The 23,876-nt window shown below is 45.8% G+C and overlaps 1 protein-coding gene across 2 annotated transcripts in view; it reads right to left on the reverse strand.

The window, feature by feature from the left end:
* Positions 1-23,876, reverse strand: part of NUP214 (nucleoporin 214) — a 265,238-nt gene that overhangs the window by 121,576 nt on the left and 119,786 nt on the right. For both annotated transcript variants that reach the window (XM_082258635.1, XM_082258634.1), the window contains exons 28-31: positions 19,702-19,772; positions 3,366-5,039; positions 3,153-3,223; positions 2,005-2,158 (exon numbers count right to left, since the gene is read on the reverse strand). In XM_082258635.1, the coding sequence (XP_082114761.1) occupies positions 2,005-2,158; positions 3,153-3,223; positions 3,366-5,039; positions 19,702-19,772 (1,970 nt within the window). The remainder of the gene's footprint in view (positions 1-2,004; positions 2,159-3,152; positions 3,224-3,365; positions 5,040-19,701; positions 19,773-23,876) is intronic.

Consider the following 23,876-nt stretch of genomic DNA (forward strand, 5'->3'; position numbering starts at 1 on the left):
CCCTCTTACACCAGGTCTTTAGCCATGCATTCACTTCTCCAATCTCCCCCTATCTTTTCTGTGTTGCTCATGGCACAGGCAATATTTCAGAGAATATCAGCTTGGAGGCCCTTCTCTTCAACTCTCAGCCTAGTTCTTTAAATTGATTCTTAAGAGGCCTCTCCACCTTCTATGTACTCGGTCATTGGTTCCAACATGGACAAAGACAGCATGCCCAGTCCCTCCCAGTAATTCATCAACCCAGTCCACCACACGCTGAATCCTGGCACCAGACAGACCGCAATCCATTTGGCTGAGGTGATCCTGGAGACAGATTATTTTAAAAGTCCCGATTATAGAATCCCTGAATACCACCAACTGTCTAGGCCTTCTTGCACTACCCTCAGCACCCCTACTAGATGGGCTGCTCTCCCGGCTGTTACAGGTAGCATCTTCTTCTACACCCCTCTGCGCACCCCCCATCTTTCCCCCGCCACCATCTTTTACGTGCTTACCTTTTCAAAAAGTATCTCTCAGCAGCCAGCCAGCTATGGTACCTTCTGCAGCTGCAGTTTGCTTACCCACACAGTGCACACTCATTTGTGGCTCTGCCTCCCTCACTTGCAGCAGCAGTTAGACCATCCAGCAGGGGGGCATCGGAAGCAGGAATAGGGGCATGAGCTGTCAGGAGAGGTAGGCTGTCACTTGTAAACACAGAGCTGGTCTTCTGTGTTTATAACTGACAGTAGAAAGTAGCCAGTGCCGGAGATGGCAGAACAGAGTTCCGCCATGTTCCAGCTCAGAAAAAGCCCTGGCCATAACGTTAGGACTTGTGACAATATTATCATCTTGTTACAAAGGCATCTGAAAGTGTGTTGGAGATATTAGGCAGCAAGTGAACACATTCCTGACGTTGATGTGTTGAAAGCAGAAAAAAAATTAAGAAAATGGCCACGCGTAAGAATTTAGGCGACTTTGACAAGGGCCAAATTGTAATGGCTGGATGACTGGATCAGAACATCCCCAAAACTGCAGTTCTTGTGGGATGCTCCCAGTCTGCAGTGCATTGGACCTACCAAAAGTGGTCCAAGGAAGGAAAACTGGCAAACCAGTGACAGGGTAATTTGAGGCTAAAGGCTTATTGATGCATGTGGGGCGCAAAGGCCAGCCTGGATAGTCCAATTCAATAGAAAAGCAACTGTAGCTCAAATTGCTGAAAAAGTTAATGCTGGTTCTGATAGAAACATGTCAGACCTCACAGTGTGTCGCAGTTTGCATAGGTGCCAACGCTGACCCGTGTCCACAGCCAAAAGATTCTATAATGGACACATAAAAATCAAAAGTGGACCACAGAGTAATGGAAGAAGGTGGCCTGCAAATTCAATTACGGTTTGAGGAACTCAACAAGATCAAGGTGTTAGCCTCGAGCATCTGGAGTGTGTGCTGGAAAAACAAGTCTGATCTATGGAGGCTCATCTTGCAATTTTTAGAACTTCCTTTCTTCAGAGGTCTAGTGGTGACCATGCCTTGATGGGTTATATAGTAGGGGGGCCATAATATTATGGCTGATTGGTGTATACGGCCTTACTAATGAACCCCTGTCCTCTGTGTCCCAATACCAGGCAATCGTGACGTTAAAAGTTAAGGCTGGCCTGGTCTATTAGTCAAAAAGACTGCCCATTGCATTAAAGACCCAACAAATAGGGTTGGGAGGCAGTGGAATCAAGTTCAACTTTAGAGGAAAGGAGATTTACATACATCTCTCTCTACCTTTGGACCTACATAATTTTAAATGTACAGTTTTTACTAAAAATTACCTCAGTTTATGTGTTTTTATCATATTCTTAGTCTGGATTTAGTCTGATTTGCTCAGAGTTGAAACAGGTTTAAGTTGAGTTGAGGGTTTCTAACATGGCAAAGTAAGCATGACCTGCATCACATCATTATAACAAGACAATCATAATATAACAAATTTCCATTTCTTTTAAAGCATCGGCCTTTAAACAAGTGTTAAAGAATACTCACTGGCAGAGTTGGGTGACCCAAAACCAGTGGTCGATGATCCAAATGGGTTCTTGTTGGCAGCTTCCTGGCTGGGTTTACCACCAAGACCACTAAAGAAACCACCACCTGTACTATTGCCGCTTGAGCCAAAAAGCCCCCCACTGGTGGAAGATGACTGCAAAGGAAACAAAAACAACTTCTCAGCATAGATTAAACCCTCTACTCAATAGATGTTTTTCTGTTTTGGGTGTTGCTTGGTCATCAACTAAGTTTTGACTACTGACCAGAATACTTATGAGAAAACATGCTGACTGCCAGCGTAAAGGGGGGGGGGGGGGGGGGCACGCTGACGTAAGGGGGGCATGCTAAGCACTGACCACCAATGAAAGGGATACACTGACCACTGATTACGGGGAAGCACTGAGCGCTGACCACCAATGTAAGGGGGCATGCTGGCTGCCAGTATAAGGTGGCATGATTACCATCTGTGTACAAGGTATTATGGTGTAAAGTTAGCACACTGAGCACCAACATAAGTGGACACTTAACACCTATTCACTGCACTCTGCAAGCTGTGCAATTATTTAGTCCTGACCACTGCCGTCTGACAGTTGCTCTGTATGTGGTATGCTGTACATTACACAGTCCTGACTGCTGTACCGTATATTCCACATAGTCCTATCTACATAATCGTATCAAAACATAAAAAGCTTATACTCAGATTCTTTTTTTTACTGTTGGGGTAAGGAAGCTTTTAGAAAGAATTTACCACTATTCTACAGCATGTCTTCACCCCACTTGTAAAATATTCAGTTTTTGACAGTTCCCTCTATTAATTCCGTAGTCTCTGAAAGTCTTCTGCCACCCCTTTGGCAACATCAGGGGTCACAACTGAGGTCCCCTAAACCTTGAAACTTGACAACACCTGCTCTAGCTTATTCTTCTTAAGGACAACTCGCTAAGATGCTGTGGTCAGCAAGCTGTAAAACAGATCGGTTGGATATTAGGATGTGATATTCCCACTGGAGTCTCCAAAGCCAAGAACTGAGCAGAGAATGAACCTTGAATTACACCAGCAAATAAAAAACTTTAAGAGCAACACATTTGAACCTTGACTCTTTAAAGCCGCCTCCACCCACACACAAAAAACAAACAAAAAAAACAGATACCTGTCCAAAGACGTTTGAGTTGCCACTTTGTGATTGACCAAATACTGATCCAGTGGAATTGGAGCCAAATGCTAGAAAGTAAAAACAAAAAAAAAATGATTGCATTTAAAGATACTCTTTAATTTCACTGCAAATAAACTCTTAAGAGGTTCAAAACTACAGACATCACTTTCAGGTTTATAAGCACAAATCAGTAATGCAAGCAATGCCCACCTGATGGTTGCCCAAAGCTGAATGTAGAGGATGACGTTGTTGTTGTTGTAGATGAGCTTGCACTGCCGAAAATGGGAGCACTCTGCCCAAATGTGGAGCCCTGGCCAAAAACTGAGGTGTTGCTCTGTCCAAATAGTCCTCCTCCAGAAGTGGATGCATTGTTGCTGCTTGATGGTTGCCCGAAAGAGAATGTACTTGCACTGCTTGTGTTTGCAGATGCCCCAGATGCCCCAAACAGGCTGCCACCACTACTGGTTGCAGCAGTTGAAGCAGGAGCCTGTCCAAAGGCTGGTTGTGATCCAAAGGCTGATGGTGCAAAGGAGAAGCTGCTAGCAGAGTTAGCTGGGGTTTTCCAAAGTGATGCTGTTTGACCAAAGGTAGGCTGTCCAAAGCCTCCACTACTATCTGCTGATCCAAAACTTGGTGTGCCAAAGCCAGAAGCAGTAATCCCAGATGTGGTGGTTGACGTACTGCTTGGCTGACCGAACAGAGTACTTGTACTAGGTGCTGGTACCTGGCCAAAGAGAGAACCAGCTGTTGTTGTTGCAGTAGGTGAAGTTGCTACTGGTGGTTGGCCAAAAGAAGAGGCTGTTGCAGTAGACCCTGCAGATGCAGACGTGACCTGTGTGCTTGTTGGGCCTAATGTAGGAGCTGATGTAACCAACACTGGTGTCTGAGAAGCAAGTCCCTCAGAGGTGGTGGCTGCAGGAGGAGCCAGATGACTGATTGATGTAGGAGTGGAAGTAATGGGGACATTTAGATTGGAGCTCGCTGTGGTTGAAAAAGTGGAAACGGGTGTAGTTGTCTTCGCTTCTGTAGGAGGTTGTGTTTTAGCAGCTGTAGGTATGACAGCAGGAACGGTGGTCATTGTTCTTTCAGCCATTGAAAAGGTTAGTGCAGAAGCAGGCTCCTTACTACTCTCTGTTGCGGCAGCAAGCAATGCTTGCAGCTGGGAAGGGAGTGTCACCGCCTCATTCAGTGGTTTTTCAGGAGCTGGTTTGGCCTCAGGTGTGGAGCTGGGTACAGGTGTAGGCAGTGGAGCAGAAACTGTTGTTGTAGGAGTCTGAAGTGATGTTGAAGAAGCGATTAAACCACCAAAAGGCAGAGATGATGTAACTTGTGCTGTGGACGAAACTTCAGTTTCAGAAGTTGTGGTGGCTGGTGTTGTAAATGAGAAGTTCTGCCTAATGCCTGTAGGATTAAACATGCCAGCTATCCCGGTGTTTGTAAATTTCATATTACCAAACGTGGTTGAAGAGCTGCTTGTTGATGAAGCTGGTTCTACAGGTTTTGAAGGCTGAAATCCTCCAATGCCTGTAAAAGGAGCAGCACCAGAAATTTTTACTGGCTGTATAGATGGAGTGACTTTAGGAGGCTCTGTTTTGGGTACTTCTTCAGCCTGACCAACCCTCAGTCCTGAAAAACTGCCCAAAGTCTCTCCTCCAGTGAAAGTCTGTGCAGCTCCCATGCCTACACCAGTGGATAGTGATGTAGTAGGTGGAGGTGCTTGGGCAGAAGTTGATTTAGCACTTGTAGAATCTAAGGGGCTAGCAGTGGAGACAACAGTGGCAGGCTTAGGGGGGCCAAAACCAAAGTTTGCTTCTGTTACATGGCCAAACTGGAACTTGTTTCCATTGTTGTTGGTAAAAGGGGTTGGCAGGCCAGTGTCCTTTACTGAAACAACAAAAGCAAAAAAAAGTTACTTGCATGTGCAATAATAAAAAATGTAAGTTTTACTAAATAATAATAATAAAAAAGGTACACAATAATGTAGGTATGGTTATTTTAATGTGATCCTAAAGTAAAGCTTTTATTTTTTTATATAAAACATGTTATACTTGCCTGCTCTGTGCAACGGTTTTGCACAGAGTAGCCCCGATCCTCTTTTTTTTTTTTAGGTCCCCAGCCGGCAGTCTCGGCTCCTCCCCCCTGCCAAGTGCCCCCAGTAGCAAGCCTCTAGTTGTCTATTTACACACAGAGTGCCCCCCGCTCTTTCCTCATAGGTCCACTGGCTGTAATTGACAGCAGCGGGGGCCAATGGGCTGACAGCAGCAGGAGCCAATGGGGCCTGCAACCAGAAGGCTTTTTACCTTAAAGGGGTTGTAAAGTCTCATGGTTTTTCATCCTAATGCATTAAGGTGAAAAAATCTTCTGTGCTCAGATGCCCCCCCCTTTTCTTACCTGAACTCGATCATTCCAGTGATGAGCATGAGCTCATCGGCTCCAGCCGCTGTTTTGGGTTCTTATTGGATAGATTGATAGCAGCAGGAGCCATTGGCTCCCGCTGTCAATCAAATCCAGTGACACGGGAGCCGAGGGGCCGGGCTGATTCCTGCTGTATGTGTCAATGGACATAGCAGCGGGACTCGTGAGCGCACCCACACGGGTGCCCCAATGGAAATCGGCTCACCGTAGGGGCACTCAATGAAGAGGAGCAGCCAGGAGCGCCACCGGAGCACACAATGAAGAGGAGGATCGGGGCTGCTCTGTGCAAAACCCTTGCACAGAGCAAGTAAATATAACATGTTTATATATATATATATATATATATATATATATATATATATATATATATATTTTTTATTTTTTTTTTAAATAGAGAAAATAATTTTACGGTAAGTTCTTACAAAAATTCTGAGTCCTCTGACAGTCGTAGCCCATCCATTTAGCCTTCACTAGTGGGTAATGGCGCCCTCTGCAGGAGCAAGCTAGGCAGTTTAACAGGTTAATAAAAAACTTTTTATACCTAGACACACCTCTAGGGGGCCATCCCTCAGCCATTATCCTGAACCAGATATCACTGTTCCTCAGTTTGAAGCAAGCAGTACCGGAAGGCAATAACCCCCAAATCCAAAAACCAGAGGGGAGGCGACTGTCAGAGGACTCGGAGAAAATAATTTTACGGTTAAGTTCTCAAATTCTATTTTCTCTTACTTCCTCTGACAGTCGCCGCCCATCCATTTAGCCTTCACTACTGGGATGTCCGAAAGCAGTGCAGGTGTGAGGGGTGGGAAGACGCAACCAACCTAAAAAGGCAATGAAAACAACCGGGCCAGAAAAACAACCTGAGCCCACAGGGCAACAAGCCCAAACCGGGAGCAAACACAGAACAACAAAAAAAAAAAACACCCCAAGGGAGAGACAGAAAAAAAATATGTTTCTTCAAACAGCCGCACTCAAAACTTTGTGGCCAAAGGAACAGCGATATCTGGTTCAGGATCATGGCTGAGAGATGGCCCCCTAGAGGTGTGTCTAGGCATAAAAAGTTTTTTATTAACCTGTTAAACTGCCTAGCTTGCTCCTGCAGAGGGCGCCATTACCCACTAGTGAAGTCTAAATGGATGGACGGCGACCGTCAGAGGACGTAAGATAAAAAACCTTTACAATCACTTTAATGCATAGAATAGTAAAAAAATCTTGAGCCTTTAGAACCACTTTAAGGGAACCTTATATTGAGAGAAATATGGTAACTGCCATTGCGGACCTTCTACAACAGCTAGTTCCTTAGTGGCTTGTGGCCTAAAAAGTCACTAATCCACGGAAAGCATGTACCTAGTACAGTTAGAAGAAAGCATAAACTGATCTGATTACTTGTTTTCAGGATCAAAAGCTATGGATATCTTTGGATGAACATCATAATAAAAAGACTACAATTTCAGGAATAGCCTATTCATGGTCCTAAAATTGATTTTTTTTTTTTTTGTTTAGAGAGAAACACAAGAAAACAGCATTTGCGAGCCAGGCCTTCTCGTCCAACATCAGTGCCTGACTTCACAAATGCGCTTCTAGAAGAATGGTCAAACATTGGTGGGCCAACTCAATATTGAACCCTACAGACTAAGACTGGGATGTCACTAAAGTTCATGTGTGTGTAAAGGCAGGCGTCCCAATACTTTTGACAATATAGTGTAGTTCAACATTTTCAACAGTATTGGTGTTCTAAGCTTCCAATCTTCAGTGGTCTAACAGGTCTCACTGTGAATTTACACTTTAAAGGCCAACACCTAAAAAACAATATTTGGGCACACAGAAGCAATTGCCTGCAGTAGGGATGGATGATCACCCCTGGATGCAAACAGCTTGAATCCAGGAGCGATCATCTGTCCCTAACAGCAGGTAATCACTGGCTGCACGATTAAAACCAAACACTGGAGGGGGAAGTAGCCGGCGCGGGACCAGGATGGACGCCTGATTTAGAGCTCCGCCACCAGGCGAAGGTGGTGAATCCAGCACCACCTGCGACAATCCGAGCCATCACCAGCACTCATCCTTGCGCTGCAACACCAAACATCCGCTACATGTCCCGCAAGAGGAAAGAGGAGAAGGCGCCCAAGAAGCTCACAGGTTTCTTCCCGCCACCGCTCTGTGGCGGTAAACAAGATGGCGCCGGCAGTCCAGGCCTTGCCGCCTCGGAGCAGAAGCGGGACCACTCCACTGATCTCCCAGAGGAATCACCCCCCAGGGGACACACCAATGAAGGTACTCCGTGCTCATAGCTCGGTGCCCACCAGCCCCTCTTGCAGCAGCCCTGCTAAGTCCCACATGTGGATAGAAGGCACTGCCCAGGCCTCTGCACTAGGCCTCACTGGCAACCCCGCACTATCAGTTACACTGGGTCCATCCCCAATAGCTGCCTTTCCCACAGCAGGCCAACCCATCCTGGACACTGATGAAGGAGATGCTGCTTTCTCTTCACACATCCCTGCCGGGAGACATGGTATCACTCACCCACCGTTTTACAGCAGAAGTTCACTCCCTAGGAGACAGGGTCCAGAATGTTGAATCCTCCATTTCAGACATGGTTACTACCATTAATGACTTAGTTGAGGCCCATGAGAACATTGATGAGAGACACTGGCTGAAAGCAAAGATTGCTGACCTGGAGGATCGCTCCAGAAGAAACAACCTTAAAATCCGGGGCATCCCTGAATCCGTGCATCCATCTGAGCTACACAAATTTGCCCAGGATCTCTTCTCAGCACTCCTCCCTGGAGCGACCCCCCGGGAACTCACAATTGACCGTATCCACAGAGTTCCGAAGCCCCCCTTTGTCCCCCAACAGACGACACGAGACGTATTACTAAGGGTTCACTTTTACCAATCAAAGGAGGCCCTAATGTCTAAATCCAGATCTTTGGGTCAGTTTCCTGATCTATACGCCAATATACAGATCTTCGCTGACTTATCCAAAACACACCCTAGACCTACGGAGGCAACTATCTACCATCACAAAAGCCCTGCGAAATCATAATCTTCCTTACAAATGGAAGCACCCTTCGAAAATTGTTATTGAAAAAGTATCCCACGCCATCACTACCTTAGAAAGAGGGTTAGCTTTGCTCCACTCTTGGGGCATTATTCCTGATCCGGCCCCTCCAGCAGGGGCTAAAAAATCCCCAGGAAGACTGCCACAGCAGTGGCACAACCTTAATCTGCGCGGTAGATGGGACACTTGAATAGAAGATGCTCATTCCAATTGAATACTTGATGTTTGGCTCGGTCACATTATAACCCGCCTTGTGCCACCTAGCCCGTTTGGCCATGAACTTTCCTTACCCCTACCTACGGAGACGGCTATTGAGGCCTGTTTTCTCCCCCATGCCAGTTTTCTACACGTTTGTGTGGTTTTTTGTTTTCCCTCCATCCCCTACGCAGGTCGCTTTACTTCACAAGCTTCCCAAGCAGTATTCAGAAGCTGTACGCCTTGCTTGTCTCGAGAGAAAGTCAGCGGAAAAGCTCATATCCAGCCCGCCGAACCCATCGGTAAACCATCAGTATACAGAAAGCTTCGGAGGGATCAAGCTTCCAGCCTTGAGTCTCTGAGACCCGTGAGTACATGAGACCCGTGAGTACATGCACATCACTTGGAACATGCAGCCCAGATCGTTTGTGCCCAAGAAAATCACTTTTTAGAGTCCCACGCTCCCGTATGCACCCACAAAGACTTTCCAACTGTCCTCACGGCCTCATGCTCTAAGAAAAGGAAGGGGGTCCTAATTGCTATACACAAGTCTTTGGACTTGCACCTCATCACGAGTATGGCGGACCCCAATGGCAGATACCTTATTATCGGGTGTTCCGTAGGAGGCTATACTATGACTATTGCTACCCTTTATGCCCCTAACACACACCAAATCCGGTTTTTAAACTGTACGATGAAAAAAATGGATTTTTGTAAGAACTTACCGTAAAATCCTTTTCTCTTAAGCTCATTGACAGACGTAGTCTTCTTGATTCTCAAGAGCTGGGTTATGTTGTCTCCGCAGGAGTAGGACTAGGCAGAATGACAAAACGTTCTGGCTCCACCCTAGGGGGCAGTCCCTGAGGGTATATCCTCCCTCTCTCTGCTACAGGGAATCAGTTCTGTTTAAAGCAGTACAGAGAAATTAACCCAACCCAACTCAATGATAGAGGGGCGGGTACTACGTCTGTCAATGAGCTTAAGAGAAAAGGATTTTACGGTAAGTTCTTACAAAAATCCATTTTTCTCTATCGCTCATTGACAGACGTAGTCTTCTTGATTCTCAAGAGCTGGGACATCCAGAAGCAGTGCCACAAATGAGGGGTGGGATTGACAAAATCAAATCCAATCTAGTAGGCCCAACCGGTGCCAAACTAGAAGTTTTAAAGGCTCATTATAAACAAAAAATGAGACTAAAGAAAAAATTTTCCAACGGAAAAAAACCCTCGAGGTAGACCACTGGTCTCCTCAAATTGCGGCCTGCAAAACCTTGCGGCCAAATGAGGCATCAGACGATGCCATTACATCAACTTTATAATGTTTAGTAAAGGTATGCACCGACGACCAGGTAGCCGCCTTGCACACCTGGACCACTGACGCCTGATGGCGAAAGGCCCATGACGCACTAAGTGCCCGAGTGGAGTGCGCCTTAACAGGGAACGGGGGCTCCCGACCCTTAATAGAATAAGCCTGCACTACCGTCTGTCTGATCCATCTGGAAATGGTCGCGGCAGATGCAGGTAACCCCTTTTTGGGTCCATCTGGGATCACAAAAAGTGAATCCGTCTTGCGAAACGAGTCTGTCGTTTTCAAGTATACCCTGATCGCCCGGACCACATCCAAGGAGTGCAAAGCAAATTCCCGAGGATGACTGGGCTTAGGACACAGGGAAGGTAATACAATTTCTTCATTCAGATGAAATTCTGAAACCACTTTTGGTAGGAAGGATGGATTCGGACGAAGAACCACCTTATCTCTATGAACCACCAGATATGGTGAACGACAAGATAATGCGGCCAGTTCTGACACCCTGCGTGCAGAAGTAATAGCCACCAAGAAGGCCACCTTCTGGGACAACGTGGGTAGAGGAATCTCCCTAATATCTTCAAAGGGAGGTTTCTGAAGAACCGACAACACTAAATTAAGATCCCAGGGGGGTAACGGCGCGTGCACTGGCGGAGCCAGATGTCGCACCCCCTGGATGAAATTCCGCACCAAGGAATGAGTAGCCAAAGGCTTCTGAAAGAAGATGGCTAATGCTGAGACCTGACCCTTGATAGTACTCAAGGCCAGTTTTTGCTCAACCCCTTGTTGCAGAAAAGCCAATATTCGACTAATCGAATAAGACCGAGGACGGAACCCCAAAGGTTCACACCATGCAATGTAGGACTTCCATGTGCGATGATAAATCTTTCTGGAAGTCGCTTTCCTTGCTTCAACTAGAGTAGGAATAACTGAAGCTGACAAACCTTTGTCCTTCAGCACCTGGGTCTCAATAGCCAAGCCGTTAAAGCCAGCGATCGTAAAGCAGGATGGAAGATCGGTCCCTGAGACAGTAGATCCTCCCTGAGAGGAAGTCTCCATGGGACGTCCGCCACCAGTCTGACCATGTCGGCGTACCAAGCTCGACGAGGCCAGTCCGGAGCTACCAGGATTACTGGGATTCCTTCCTCCTCTACCCTGCGAAGAAGTCTTGGCAGTAACGCGAGAGGAGGGAAGGCATATATTAGCTGGTATTGCCCCCACGGGGCGATCAGTGCGTCTGCGGTTTCTGCTAGAGGATCGCGGGAGCGAGCCACGAATCTCTGAACTTTCCTGTTGAATCGTGATGCCAACAGATCCACATCCGGGGTGCCCCACCGTAGGCACAACTGGTGGAAAACGTCTGGATGGAGGGACCATTCCCCCTGATCCAGGGTCTGACGGCTGAGATAATCTGCCTGCCAATTCTCCACCCCCGGAATGAACACCGCAGAGATTGCTGGAACAAATCGTTCCGCCCAGCGAAGAATGCAAGCCACTTCTTTGGCCGCTCGGACACTCTTGGTGCCCCCCTGATGATTGACATAAGCCACGGCCGTGGCATTGTCCGACTGGATCCGAACCGGGCTGCCCTGAAGCTGCTCGGTCCAGTGAATCAGACAAAGTCTGATCGCTCTCAGTTCCAACACATTTATCGGTAATCTGGATTCTTCCGGGGACCAAAGTCCCTGGACAGATAACTGACCAAGAATTCCTCCCCATCCGGATAGACTGGCATCCGTGGTCACTATCGTCCAATATATTGGCAGAAATGACTTTCCCTGGCTGAGCATTGGAGACCGAAGCCACCAAACCAGAGACTCTCTGGTCTGTTTGCTCAATCGTATCTGATTGTCCAGGGATTCCGGATTCCGATTCCATCTGAGAAGAATCTCTTGCTGAAGAATTCGGGTATGGGACTGGGCAAATGGGACTGCTTCGAATGAAGCCACCATCAACCCCAGAACCCTCATGCAAGTCCGAAGGGAAGACCAGCTGTTGGACAGTAACAACTGGACTGCTGATTGAATCTTTCGGAGTTTCCCTACCGGAAGGAAAACTCTTGTCCTGACTGTGTCTAGAATTAGACCCAGATATTCGAGCCTCTGGGTGGGAACCAGAAATGACTTTTGCTGGTTCACCAGCCACCCGAATTCCTGTAAAGAAATCATAGTAATTTCTATGTTTTGTAGCAAGGTCTGAGGAGATTCTGCATGAAGCAGAAGATCGTCTAGGTAACCTAGAATCGATATACCTCTTTGGCGCAGAAGTGCCAACATAGGGGCCAACACCTTTGTGAAGACCCGCGGAGCCGTGGCGAGACCGAAAGGTAACGCCACAAACTGATAGTGGTTCTCCTCTACGGAAAAGCGTAGAAAACGCTGATGTCCTGCGAAAATGGGAATGTGAAGATAGGCGTCCTTGATGTCTATGGACGCTAAGACATCCCCTGGATGCAGGAAGGCTGCTACCGTGCAAATGGACTCCATTCTGAATCTTCTTATGTTGACGAAAGAATTGAGCGCTCTTAAGTCCAGAATTGGACGCACTTTGCCCTCTTTCCTGGGTATTGTAAACAGGTTTGAATAAAACCCTTGAAACCGTTCTGTCCAAGGAACGTGGACTACCACTCCTTGTTGTAGTAGATCTGTGACTGCTCTCCGCAGATCTTCTAGACGACCCGGAGATAGTCGGATATTGGAAGGGAAGAATCGCGCCGGTGGGAGAGATCGAAACTCGATCTTGTACCCTGACTTTATGACTTCGCAAACCCATTTGTCCGGGATTCTGGAAAGCCATGGATCCGGGAACCGGCGAAGACGTCCCCCCACCCCAGTTATGGGTGGGGGCGCACCTTCAGGCTTTGGATGGTTTATCTTCAGGTCTGGAGGGGGCGGGCTTTTGCTTGCCCGACCAACGACCCCTGACGCCTCCTGCAGGAGGCTTGGAGGACTTAGTTTTTTCACCCGCAGGACGAAAAAACCTCTTGTGAGCAGAAAAAGAAGGCCCTCGTCTTTGACGAGTTCCTCTACCTTTAAAATTTTGCGGTAAAAAGGTGCTTTTTCCACCGGTGAGATCCTTAATGATCTCATCTAAGTTGGCTCCAAATAGACGCTCTCCTGAAAAGGGGATATTAGCCAATGCTTTTTTGGAACCTTGGTCGGCTATCCAACCTTTTAGCCACAGTGTACGCCTGAGAACCACTGCTGAGACTGATGCTCGCGCCATTAATGGAGTGGCGTCTAACGCCGCATCACATACAAACTGTAACCCCTGTATCATTTGTTCCAACAAATCTGATGCCGCCTGAGGGACTTCTTCTAAGTCCCGGCGTAACCACTTGGTCCATTCAGTTACAGCCTGCGAAACCAGACCAATAGCAATTATTGGCCTGAAAGCTGATCCAATCAAGGAAAACATGGTGCGAGACATAGCTTCTATCTTGCGATCCACTGGATCTTTAAAAGACGGAGCGTCTTCTAAAGGAATAACCGTGGCTTTATTCAATCTAGCAATAGGTGAATCCACCACAGGTGGTTCTGTCCATTTCTTAATAAGGGTTTCCTCAAACGGATAACGCCTGTCAATGCGTTTGGAAATATTAAAAGTGCGTTTTGGCAGACGCCATTCTTCATCGATTGGATTGCCAAAACATTTGGGCAATGGAAAAACCTTTGCCACTTTGATGCGCTTTTTAGTCCCAAAAGGGATCTCAGTTTCAGCTATTTCTGATGGAATACCCTGTAACCTTAAAGTCTCTTGAACAGATACAATGAGTGCGTTTACCAACGCTTCCTCTCGGGCTATGGCGGATGCCGAAACATCCTCCTCACTGTCTGAAGAGACAGGACCCGAGACACCAATACCAGATGAAGTACCTGCAACTGCAGAAATAGGCTCAGAGTCTGAATCCGAGGTTTCAGATAATAAGGGGTTAGGCGGGGGTCGCTTTCTTGCGCCCTGTCCCTGACAAGCCACTTCCACCCGGGACACAAAAGTTTCCATAATAGCTGACAAAGATTCAATTGTCAATGGGGTGCTGGAGGATCCCGCAGACCCCTCGAGGGGATCCGGAGGAGATACATGAGTGGCAGGGTCCATGTTAATACAGGACACTTTGCCAGCAATAAACAAAAAAACTTTTTTTTTTTTTTTTTTGTGTGTCTCCCCCTAGCGCAATAGCGCCCCTCAGAGTACCTGCTTCTCGATCCCAGAGAGAGAGAGAGGGACCCCCAAGGCTCACCAACCGATGCAGTGCAGTTACCAACAAACTGCAGCCAGCGTCTGTCTGACACAGACTGGAAGGAGCTGTTTGCTTTTTCCCGGGCAGAAGGCGTGGCTCCGCCCCCTGTGTACGCCTTCCGGCGTTCCCAGCCCTCCACGAGGAAGCTGGGCTCACAAAACATGGCCGCCCCCATAGAAGAGACATAAGACTCCAAAAACATGGCGGCCGGCGTGACCTGAGGACATTTATGTATTCGGTCTACGGCAAAATGGCGGCGGACCGCCGATATCGTCTTCCCAGCACATCCACCTGCACTCTGCTGAGAGGTGACATATGGATCTACAGAGATACACTGCACATAAGGTAGGATTATACCTCCTATGTCTGCTGTAATGTTACAGTCTGCTGGGTAGAGTGTTAGCTCTTGAACCAAGTCCACTTCCCACAAACACATGCTGTATTACAAGGGGGACTTGTAAATGTCAGATATATACTGACCATATATGGAGGGGCCCATAATATATACTGCCTCATAAAATGAGGAAAAAAGGGAACGTTTTACTCACCATACCGAACCGACAGGCACCCTCTCTTCATAATACCCTCTCCACCGGGGTGGGGGTTTGTGGACGCCTCGACTCTCTGGTCCTGGCGTCCAAGCGAGCTTTTAACTCGCAAAGTCAGTCCCTTTACTGGGACTCCGTTGCGGCCGACTCAGCGCACTGGTCTGCACGCGCTTTTAGGCAGAAACCGGGGTGACCACTGGATCTCACATCCAGCCCGTCGCCCGGCCCCGCATACTTACTTGAATATGTCGCGGCCGACCAAGCGCAATGCCTGGTCTGCACGCGCTCGTAGGCCGGCTGGGGTGACCACAAGTGTCGCCCAGTCCGGCATTTTTGCTTGAAGATCTCACAGGAAAAAAACACTGGAGAAAACTACCTAAAAAATGTCTTTTTCTTAAAGAAAAAAAGTCTTGCCAGGACCAAAAGATCCCAGCAAGGAACTTAGGTACTTACTCCTGACTAGACAGAAAAAAACTGATTCCCTGTAGCAGAGAGAGGGAGGATATACCCTCAGGGACTGCCCCCTAGGGTGGAGCCAGAACGTTTTGTCATTCTGCCTAGTCCTACTCCTGCGGAGACAACATAACCCAGCTCTTGAGAATCAAGAAGACTACGTCTGTCAATGAGCGATAGAGAAAGATCTGCTCAGCACGGAAGGGTCCTTTAATACTATGCAGAGACTTCAACGTGCCTCCCGATAGACTCTTGGACACGTCCACCCAGCGCACCATGCACCAACCATCCCTACAGAGCTTCATTCATCGGAATGACCTATATGATGTTTGGCGATGCCATCACCCGTCTGACCGGGAGTATTCCCCACCATTCAGTTGTGCATAATACCTATTTCCATATAGATTTTTTTTTTTTGCTTGATAAAATGCTCCTTCAGAGAGCGGTGGACTCCGAGGTAGGCCCAATAATGTGGTCTCCCAAGCTCCCTTCCCAAAAACCGTAGCAGGCTAGAGCGGATATCTTGAAAATTGAGGAAAATGCCACCTTTCTCCAAAATGCGCTGTCTGAATTTTTCCACGTTAATGAGGGGTCGGTATCGGAGTCTGCGACTCTCTGGAGTGCCCATAAGGCTTTCAGTAGGGGTATATTGATCCAATACAGTTACACAAGACTAATAAACAAAGATAATAACGCATAGACAAACTGACGACTGATATTAAACTTCTAGAATCTCAAAACCAGGTATCACCCTCCACAGATCTGCACAGTAAACTAATCTTACTGAGGAAGGATCTCAGGTCACACTTACTGGTCACTTACGAGAGGAATCTAAAAAAAAAGACTAAAGCCACCTACTACGCTACCAGCAACAAGGCGGGTAAACTGTTAGCCGCCAAATTGAAGGGTCAACGTACTCAAACAAAAGTAAAAAATATCATACACCCCTTCACTGGCGTATCACTACAGGACCCCAAAGATATAGCAAATGCTTTTAGTAGCTATTATGGTTCACTTTATAACCTTAAGACCACCCTAGCCACACCACCCACACCAGAACTGATCAACAAATTCCTAGACTCCGTAACCGTAACTCCTAAACCTAACCGCGCTGTTTAATGAAGCCGCTTAATCTTCTAGCTTCCCGGCTGAAATGCTCGCAGTCACTGAGATAACACTCCTAAAACCTGGCAAAGATCCCAACACTCAACAAAACTTCCGCCCCATTTCCCTACTTAACACGGACATCAAACTCTACGCTAAAACGGTAGCCAACAGACTAATGCAAATCTTGCCACTCCTTATCCACAAAGACCAAGCGGGATTCACGAAGGGAGGCAATTGGCGGATGCCACGAGACGTCTCATCAACGTGATCCACGTTGCCTTCCACACCAGAGCGCCTTCTCTCCCTGGATGGGATATCTTCGCAAGGTACTCCAACGGTTTGGCATAGAGGGGAGGATGCTATCTGCAATTTTGGCCCTGTATACACACCCATCCGCCCGAGTCCTGATAGTAATATTGAACTGATCGGACAGCGTGTTGTCTAACGGGGCGAGACAGGGATGCCCCCTGTCTCCCCTCATCTTTAACCTAGCAATCGAACCACTAACTCAAAAAATCCACTCAGACCCACAGATTTACGGAATCAAGATTGGAGCACAGGAACATTGCATCAGCCTATTTGCTGATGATGTTATTTTAATGCTCTCCAACCCCACATCCTCTCTGCCTAGGGTCAAGCACATCCTCTCTGAATTTGGTTCTGTCTCATTGTACAAAGTGAACAAATCCAAATCCAACATTTTAGACCTGGGAGTGGATGGTACAACTAGGAACTTTCTAACTCAATCCCTCCCTTACAATTGGGCAGATACCGGCATCCCTTATCATGGTATCACCATTACCAGATCCACAAAAAAAACCTCTTCCAAGCCAACTATGCCCCTTTCAAAGTTCAAATGAGCAAGGAATGTCCATGTCCAAGTTCGAACCAACATGGTCAGGAAAACTGGCAGCGTTCAAAATGTGCACATTGCCAAAGCTACTCTACCTTTACAGATCCCTTCCTATTCCAATCCCTAAATCCTTCATCCAGTTGCTCCAATCCTCATTGTCCCGATACCTGTGGCAAGGGAAAAAACCTTGATGTGCCAAACCTTTGCTATTTAAACATAAGTCAGTAGGGGGCGCCTCCATGCCTAATCTGGAAGAGAACTATCTGGCATCCGTATTATCGCAATTGAGAGACTGGTTCCAGGACTTCCCGAACACTATTTGGGGAGCTATGGAACGGGAATCAATCCCCCATAGAAACCTCGCCGCCTGGTTATGCAGCAGGCGTAAAGGTGTAAAACTTCCTGAACACCTTTCCCCTACCATTAGAGCATCTGTTCTATCTTGGCATCGTCTTCTCAATAACAGTTGGAAATCCACTCCCACTGCTAGTGTGAAGCTATCAATATCGAGCGTACTCGATATTGATAGCTTCACACTAGCATCAACCTGCGTTCATGGACTGCCGACTCCCCAATAATGTTAGATTCACTGTACTCCAATGACGATCTTAAACCTCTCACCCAAAAAGCCACTGAACTAAACCTAAATTCCTCGGAATGGTTCCGTTATGGCCAAATTGCCGCCTGCCCACGTCAAAACCCCCAACTACTTGCACAAATCCCCATTGCGTTGTGGACTTACCTGTCTTCCCCTCCGCAGACAACCAAAGGTATATCGCTCATCTACCTCTTACTGGGGGAAAATAATTCCTTCTCAAAAACCCCGTCCCATTGTAAAATGGGAACGAGACATTGGGGCCACGTCCACTCCTAGTCAATGGTCAAAAGCCTTCAAATCAGGACACAAAACCACGCTAAGCGCATCACTCAGGGAACTCCACATGAAAATCTCTCTTAGATGGTATCTCACACCGGCACTCATAGCGAAATTTAAGTGCGATTCTCTGGCCACCTGTTGGAGAGGATGTGGACATTTAGGTACCGTCAAACACATTCTTTGGGACTGTACCTCCATAGCCGCGCTGTGGACTGCAGTATTTCAATTACTCTCCAAGATAATTAAGCTGCAGGTTTCTCCAACCCCTGAACTAGCCCTACTGAACCTGACAATAGATCGCAGCCCGATACGATCTCGTACGGTTGCACTCCACCTACTCCTAGCAACCAGAATCTCTATTACAAGGAAATGGAAATGCGACCAACCCCCATTTCTCAGGGAGGTAATAAAAACCACACAAACCCACCATACGTATGAATTGCTCATGACCCATTCAAAAGAGTCATACCAGAAAGAAAAAAGTAAATGGCACCTATGGACAGAATGGTATACCACACAATTTGCTACTGGATAACCTTCCTAATTAGCTAGACGTACACCATTCAAAACTTGCACTTCCGACATTAGCCGCTAGATGGCATTAGAGTACCTCACACCAATGTTGTTTTAATGTGATAACTATTTGCTTGTCAATTCGATTTATGACAGTAGATGGCACTGCTTGTATTTTCCAATAATACTGCGTACCCCTGTTTTTTCTTTTGTCTCTTTTTGTTCCATTTATTGCTTATTGGTAACATTTATCGACCTCCTGTTACACGTTTGAATAACCGGTTTGTTTTTTGAAAAATGCAATAAAAACTATTATTTCACCAGAAAAACCAAACACTGGAAGATAGCTGTGGTCGCTGTTAGCTTGTCATTGCTTTGTACTGGCTCAGCAACCGCAAAGGTGGGCATCCACCTGTGTATCAAGCCACAGCAATACACTGGAGTTTGGCCACAGCTTGAACACTTTTCCCATATGAACGAGGCCCTAAATAGTCTTTAGTGTGCAGAATCACATTTATCTCCAACATAAGTATTTCCTTCAGCTGCCTGTGTCCCTGTCCTCTCCCACAGGTCCATAACTAAAGCATCACCTTTTTATTCTACATTTTGGAGAATACATTAAGCCAGTTATATATTGTATGCCTTTTTAACAGGAATGGCAGTTAGACAGAACTAATATTTCTGGTGTGGATATCTTACCAAGGGAGTCCAAGAAAAATACCACAGTATGTGATACAATTTACCATCAACCATTTATTTTTCACACATTTCTATTTGATTTTGAATATATCTACAAATGCGTAAAAAGGACAATGCAATTTATTAGCTATACCATAAAAAAAAAAAAATGTATGGAAAGCAGAAGAAAACAAATAAAAACGGAAAGCCAGCATAAAGTAGACCCAAATATGAAAAACAGTACATAGGCTATCACTACGGTAAGAGTATATAACGTAGCTTTTAGAAAATATCTAATTACCTTGAGCTGTACTTTCCAAACTGGATGACGGAGTAGAAGATGGAGCACCATTACCTATTGGGAACACACCACTGCAAAGCAAAAAGACCACAACTTATCACGTACCATGCATAATATACAGTAAAGGATGTTTAAACAAATTGGAATAAGGAAATATCAAACCTGTTTATATGCATTTACACAACATTCAACAAACAAGTTGCAGCTTAACCACTTGTCGTCAGCAGTACATACACTGTGGCAGGTCGGCTCTATTGCGCGAAACTACATACCTGTACGTCGTTTCGTGTAATAGCCAGTAGGGGCAGCGCTCACACCGACTGGCCAAAGGGGGAGCCAATCAGCGGGTCCAGCGGATGCGATGTAGGCTGGTCACCAGCGATCACTCTCCAGAGAGACAGAATGGTTGTCTGCCTATGTAAACAAGGCAGATCGCTCTTCTGTCACAGATGAACACAGGGATCTTGTGTTCCTGCTATTTAGGAAAACAGATCTCTGTTCATCTAGTGAGTTCATCCCTCACAGTTAGAAAACATCCCCTGGGGACACCGTTAACCCTTTGATCCGCCCCTGGTGTTAATTCCTTCCCTGCCAGTGTCATTAATACAGTAACAAAGCATATTTTTAGCGCTGATTACTGTAGTAATGTCATTGGTCCAATCAAAAGTGTCAGGTGTCCGAGGTGGGGTGCTGGCAGGTGTCTGGGCTGATCCTGCTAACGCTGCGTTTTAGGAACACTATGCGAAACTATTAGGGACGCTAGTATAGTTCCGATATGATCAAAGATATTGATTCGTTCAGACACTATACTAGTAATGGAGGGGTTTAGTGTGTGTGTGTGTGTGTGTGTGTGTGTGTGTGTGTCACTGCCAATCAAAGGGTTAAAATGTATTACTAAATATGTGGCAGGCAATCTGACACTGTCCTGGATTGATGCTAACTAACATCAAAGCTAACTAATGTCCCCGGTGACACTAATACAGTGATCAGAAAAAAAGATCTGTACACTATAATAGTGACACTGTGACAGGGCAATGTAGGAGTTAAATCTTTATTAGGGGATATATATAGCGGGTACCCTAAACCTATCTGGGATTGCCGCTAACTACCACTAACTGCCTCTCAAACTAACTGAAGTCTCAAGTGACACTAATACAGGGATCAGTAAATTATCTGTATACTGTATATAGTGACACTGACAGGGAGTGGAATGGTTAACTGGGGGGTGATCAGGGTGTGACAAATATGCCTATGTGTACTGGTGTCAGTGTAGTGCTTCTGTACTCACTGTCTGATGCTCTCTTCTCTCACGCTGGAACCGAAAAGGGCTCCAGGAGAGAAGACTAAATAATTTCCTGTGCCTGTGTTTACATTACACAGGCACAGGACGTTCTGCAATTGGTCGGAACCGATCACCAGGTCCAGGCCAAAAATCATTGGCCTGGACCTGATGATTGGTTCTGAACCCGAATCAGCACATCATGGGGATGGCAGGTTTGCGCAGCCGAGCCACCTTGCCTCAGTAAAACTGTGAGGGGTGGTCGGCAACTGGTTAATAAGTTGGCTATACACTAGTAGATTTTTGACTTGCTTTAAAAAAGGAGAAGTATGGCCAAAGCTTTTTTTACTTCTCATGTGGGGAACATGAGTGCACTCAGTTCTGCACACCTGTGACCCACATACAGCAGACAGCCAGCTAAAGACCGCTGTCAGATGATGCCACAGAGCCAGTTCAGGCTCTGCAGGGATCCCAATATTAATGTTGCAACACACTATTCCCAATGCACACGTTCCTGTAAAAGTGGCTGCTGAGGCGACCACCATCTGGGATCATGAATAATCAGAGCGAGAAATGTCACAAGCATACCATGTGTCTCCAAAATTGGTCCAAAGCTTTTTTTCAGCAATCACATCATTATAGCAAAATTTCAGACCCTTGCAGAACCCCTATATCAGGCATGTGACATGCCTGATAAAGGGGTCCTTTTAGGCTTAGTAACGTTGCTGTAACGATGTGATCGCTGAATAAAGCTTTGGACCCATTTTTTGGAGACCCATGGTGTGCTGGTGACATTGCTCGCTCGCAATAAAAATATTGGGATCCACCCAGATGCCTGACCAACAGCTGGCTCAGCCTCTCAGAGCGCTGCTGAGAGTCTCAGCCAGCTGCTCCTGCCCCCTCTACAGCCTGGTACCCCAGTGAGCATTGGAGGGGCAAAGCGGAGTGTTCCTGACTGACAGTCACCAGTCCCTGCTCAGTGAAGACCAAGAACTAAGAAAACAGCAGTTATGTGATTGCTTGGTTCTTGGTCTTAGAGCCAATGGGGGACAGCCCCAGCATTGGATCGCTGCTGCAGCCAACAAAGTGATTATGATTGATTTTTTATTTTTTTAATCTAGAACTTTTCTTAACATTTCATTTTGGATTGAATGTATTTTATGATGTCGATCTGACCCCATGAAACAATTTAAAAAATAAATAAAATATTTGAACAACGTACATAAAACAAAAAAATTCTGAACTAGTTTGTACTAGTGTATGACCAGCTTTACTCTCACTGCATACTTCTTAGGAAGCTATTGAATGGCTTGAGAGCCGGTTCACACTACCACGACCAGAAAGTCACCCCATGAAGGAGTGACTTTTTAGCGCGACTTTGAAGAGACTTTTGAAGAGACTTTTAAAGATAGGCGACTTTGTCTGTGGGGAATGCCTGGGTAATCTTTTTCTTCTTCCTGAAAAGTCAGATCACAGTCGCTTGAAAATAGATAAGGATACGACTTAGAGGCGACTCCCATTGAAGTCTATGTGCACAAGTCAGATAGAGGTCGCCTTGAAGTAGTACAGGAAACTTTTCTTAAGTCGGAGCGACTTCAGTAGTGCATATTAGACGGCTCTCATTCATTTACATTGAATTTGTAATAACAAGCGACTTGGGGCGACTTGAGGTCACACAAGTCGTGTCCCAAGTCGGAGTAGTGTGAACCGGGTGTTAGAGTAATTCCTGGGATACATAGTTTCTTTTTTGGGCAAGTGTAAATAAATCAGCGCTAAATTCAAAATAATCTAAATAAAATCATAAAACATATATCACATAAATAAATTAATGCAATCAAGATAATAAATTCTGTGTAAATATTCCAATAAAGTGCTAAGGTGTAAAAATTACGTGATTTACAAATTAATCACAAAACCATATCCATAAAGTGCTGGTGAACAGATGTATGTGGGATAAAATAATATATCCCAATAAAATACTAAAAACTATAAATAAAATATAAAATACTAAAAACTATAAATAAAATACTAAAAACTATAAATCCATGAAGTGCTGACGTGAAATTAATTATAAAGTGAATTTAAAAAGAATAAACATAAAAGTCCATATTCAAGTTCAAGTGCAAAAAGTGCAAAATACAGCAGCAAATGACAGTGATCTGAGTGAGGTGGTGTGCACTCAATTCCAAAGGTGTCACGGATGTGAACAATATCCCACAGTGAATCCAACACTATGTGCAATGGCTGCTCACCTTTAAAATGGTAGTATTAAGCGTGAGGGAGAGTGACGAGCGAAACCCTGGCCTATTAGTACCATCCGCCTTCCTGTTACCCTGATTGGAGCCACATAGGAGATTAAGTCTCCATACCACGCTTAATACTACCATTTTAAAGGTGAGCAGCCATTGCACATAGTGTTGGATTCACTGCAGGATATTGTTTACATCGGTGACACCTTTGGAATTGAGTGCACACCACGTCACTCAGATCACTGTCATTTGCTGCTGTATTTTGCACTTTATGCACATGAACTTTAATATGAACTTCTAGGTTTATTCTTTTTGATTCACTTTATAATTAATTTCACGTCAGCACTTCATGGATTTATACATTTATAGTTTCCCCGCTGAGCAAGCATAGTCCGTCCAAATGGACCTGCCCCGTGTGAAAGGGGCCCTAACTAATGTGGAATGTTTAAGTTGATACAAGGTAACAGGAAGGTGGTTAAGCTTTCATACAAGAAACCTGTATTGTAGAGGGGTGAGATTTCTTCTCCTAGCAAACTGTTCATTTTGTAACATAGCTTGGTTGCTTTACGATACTAATAGCAGGTAGTGTCTGGGCTTGATTGTGTGACTTCCATTAGGCAGTCATTTTTAAAGTGATACTAAACACA

Source organism: Pelophylax lessonae (genome assembly GCF_965119305.1).
Source record: "Pelophylax lessonae genome assembly, chromosome: 5".
Classification (NCBI taxonomy): Eukaryota; Metazoa; Chordata; class Amphibia; order Anura; family Ranidae; genus Pelophylax; species Pelophylax lessonae.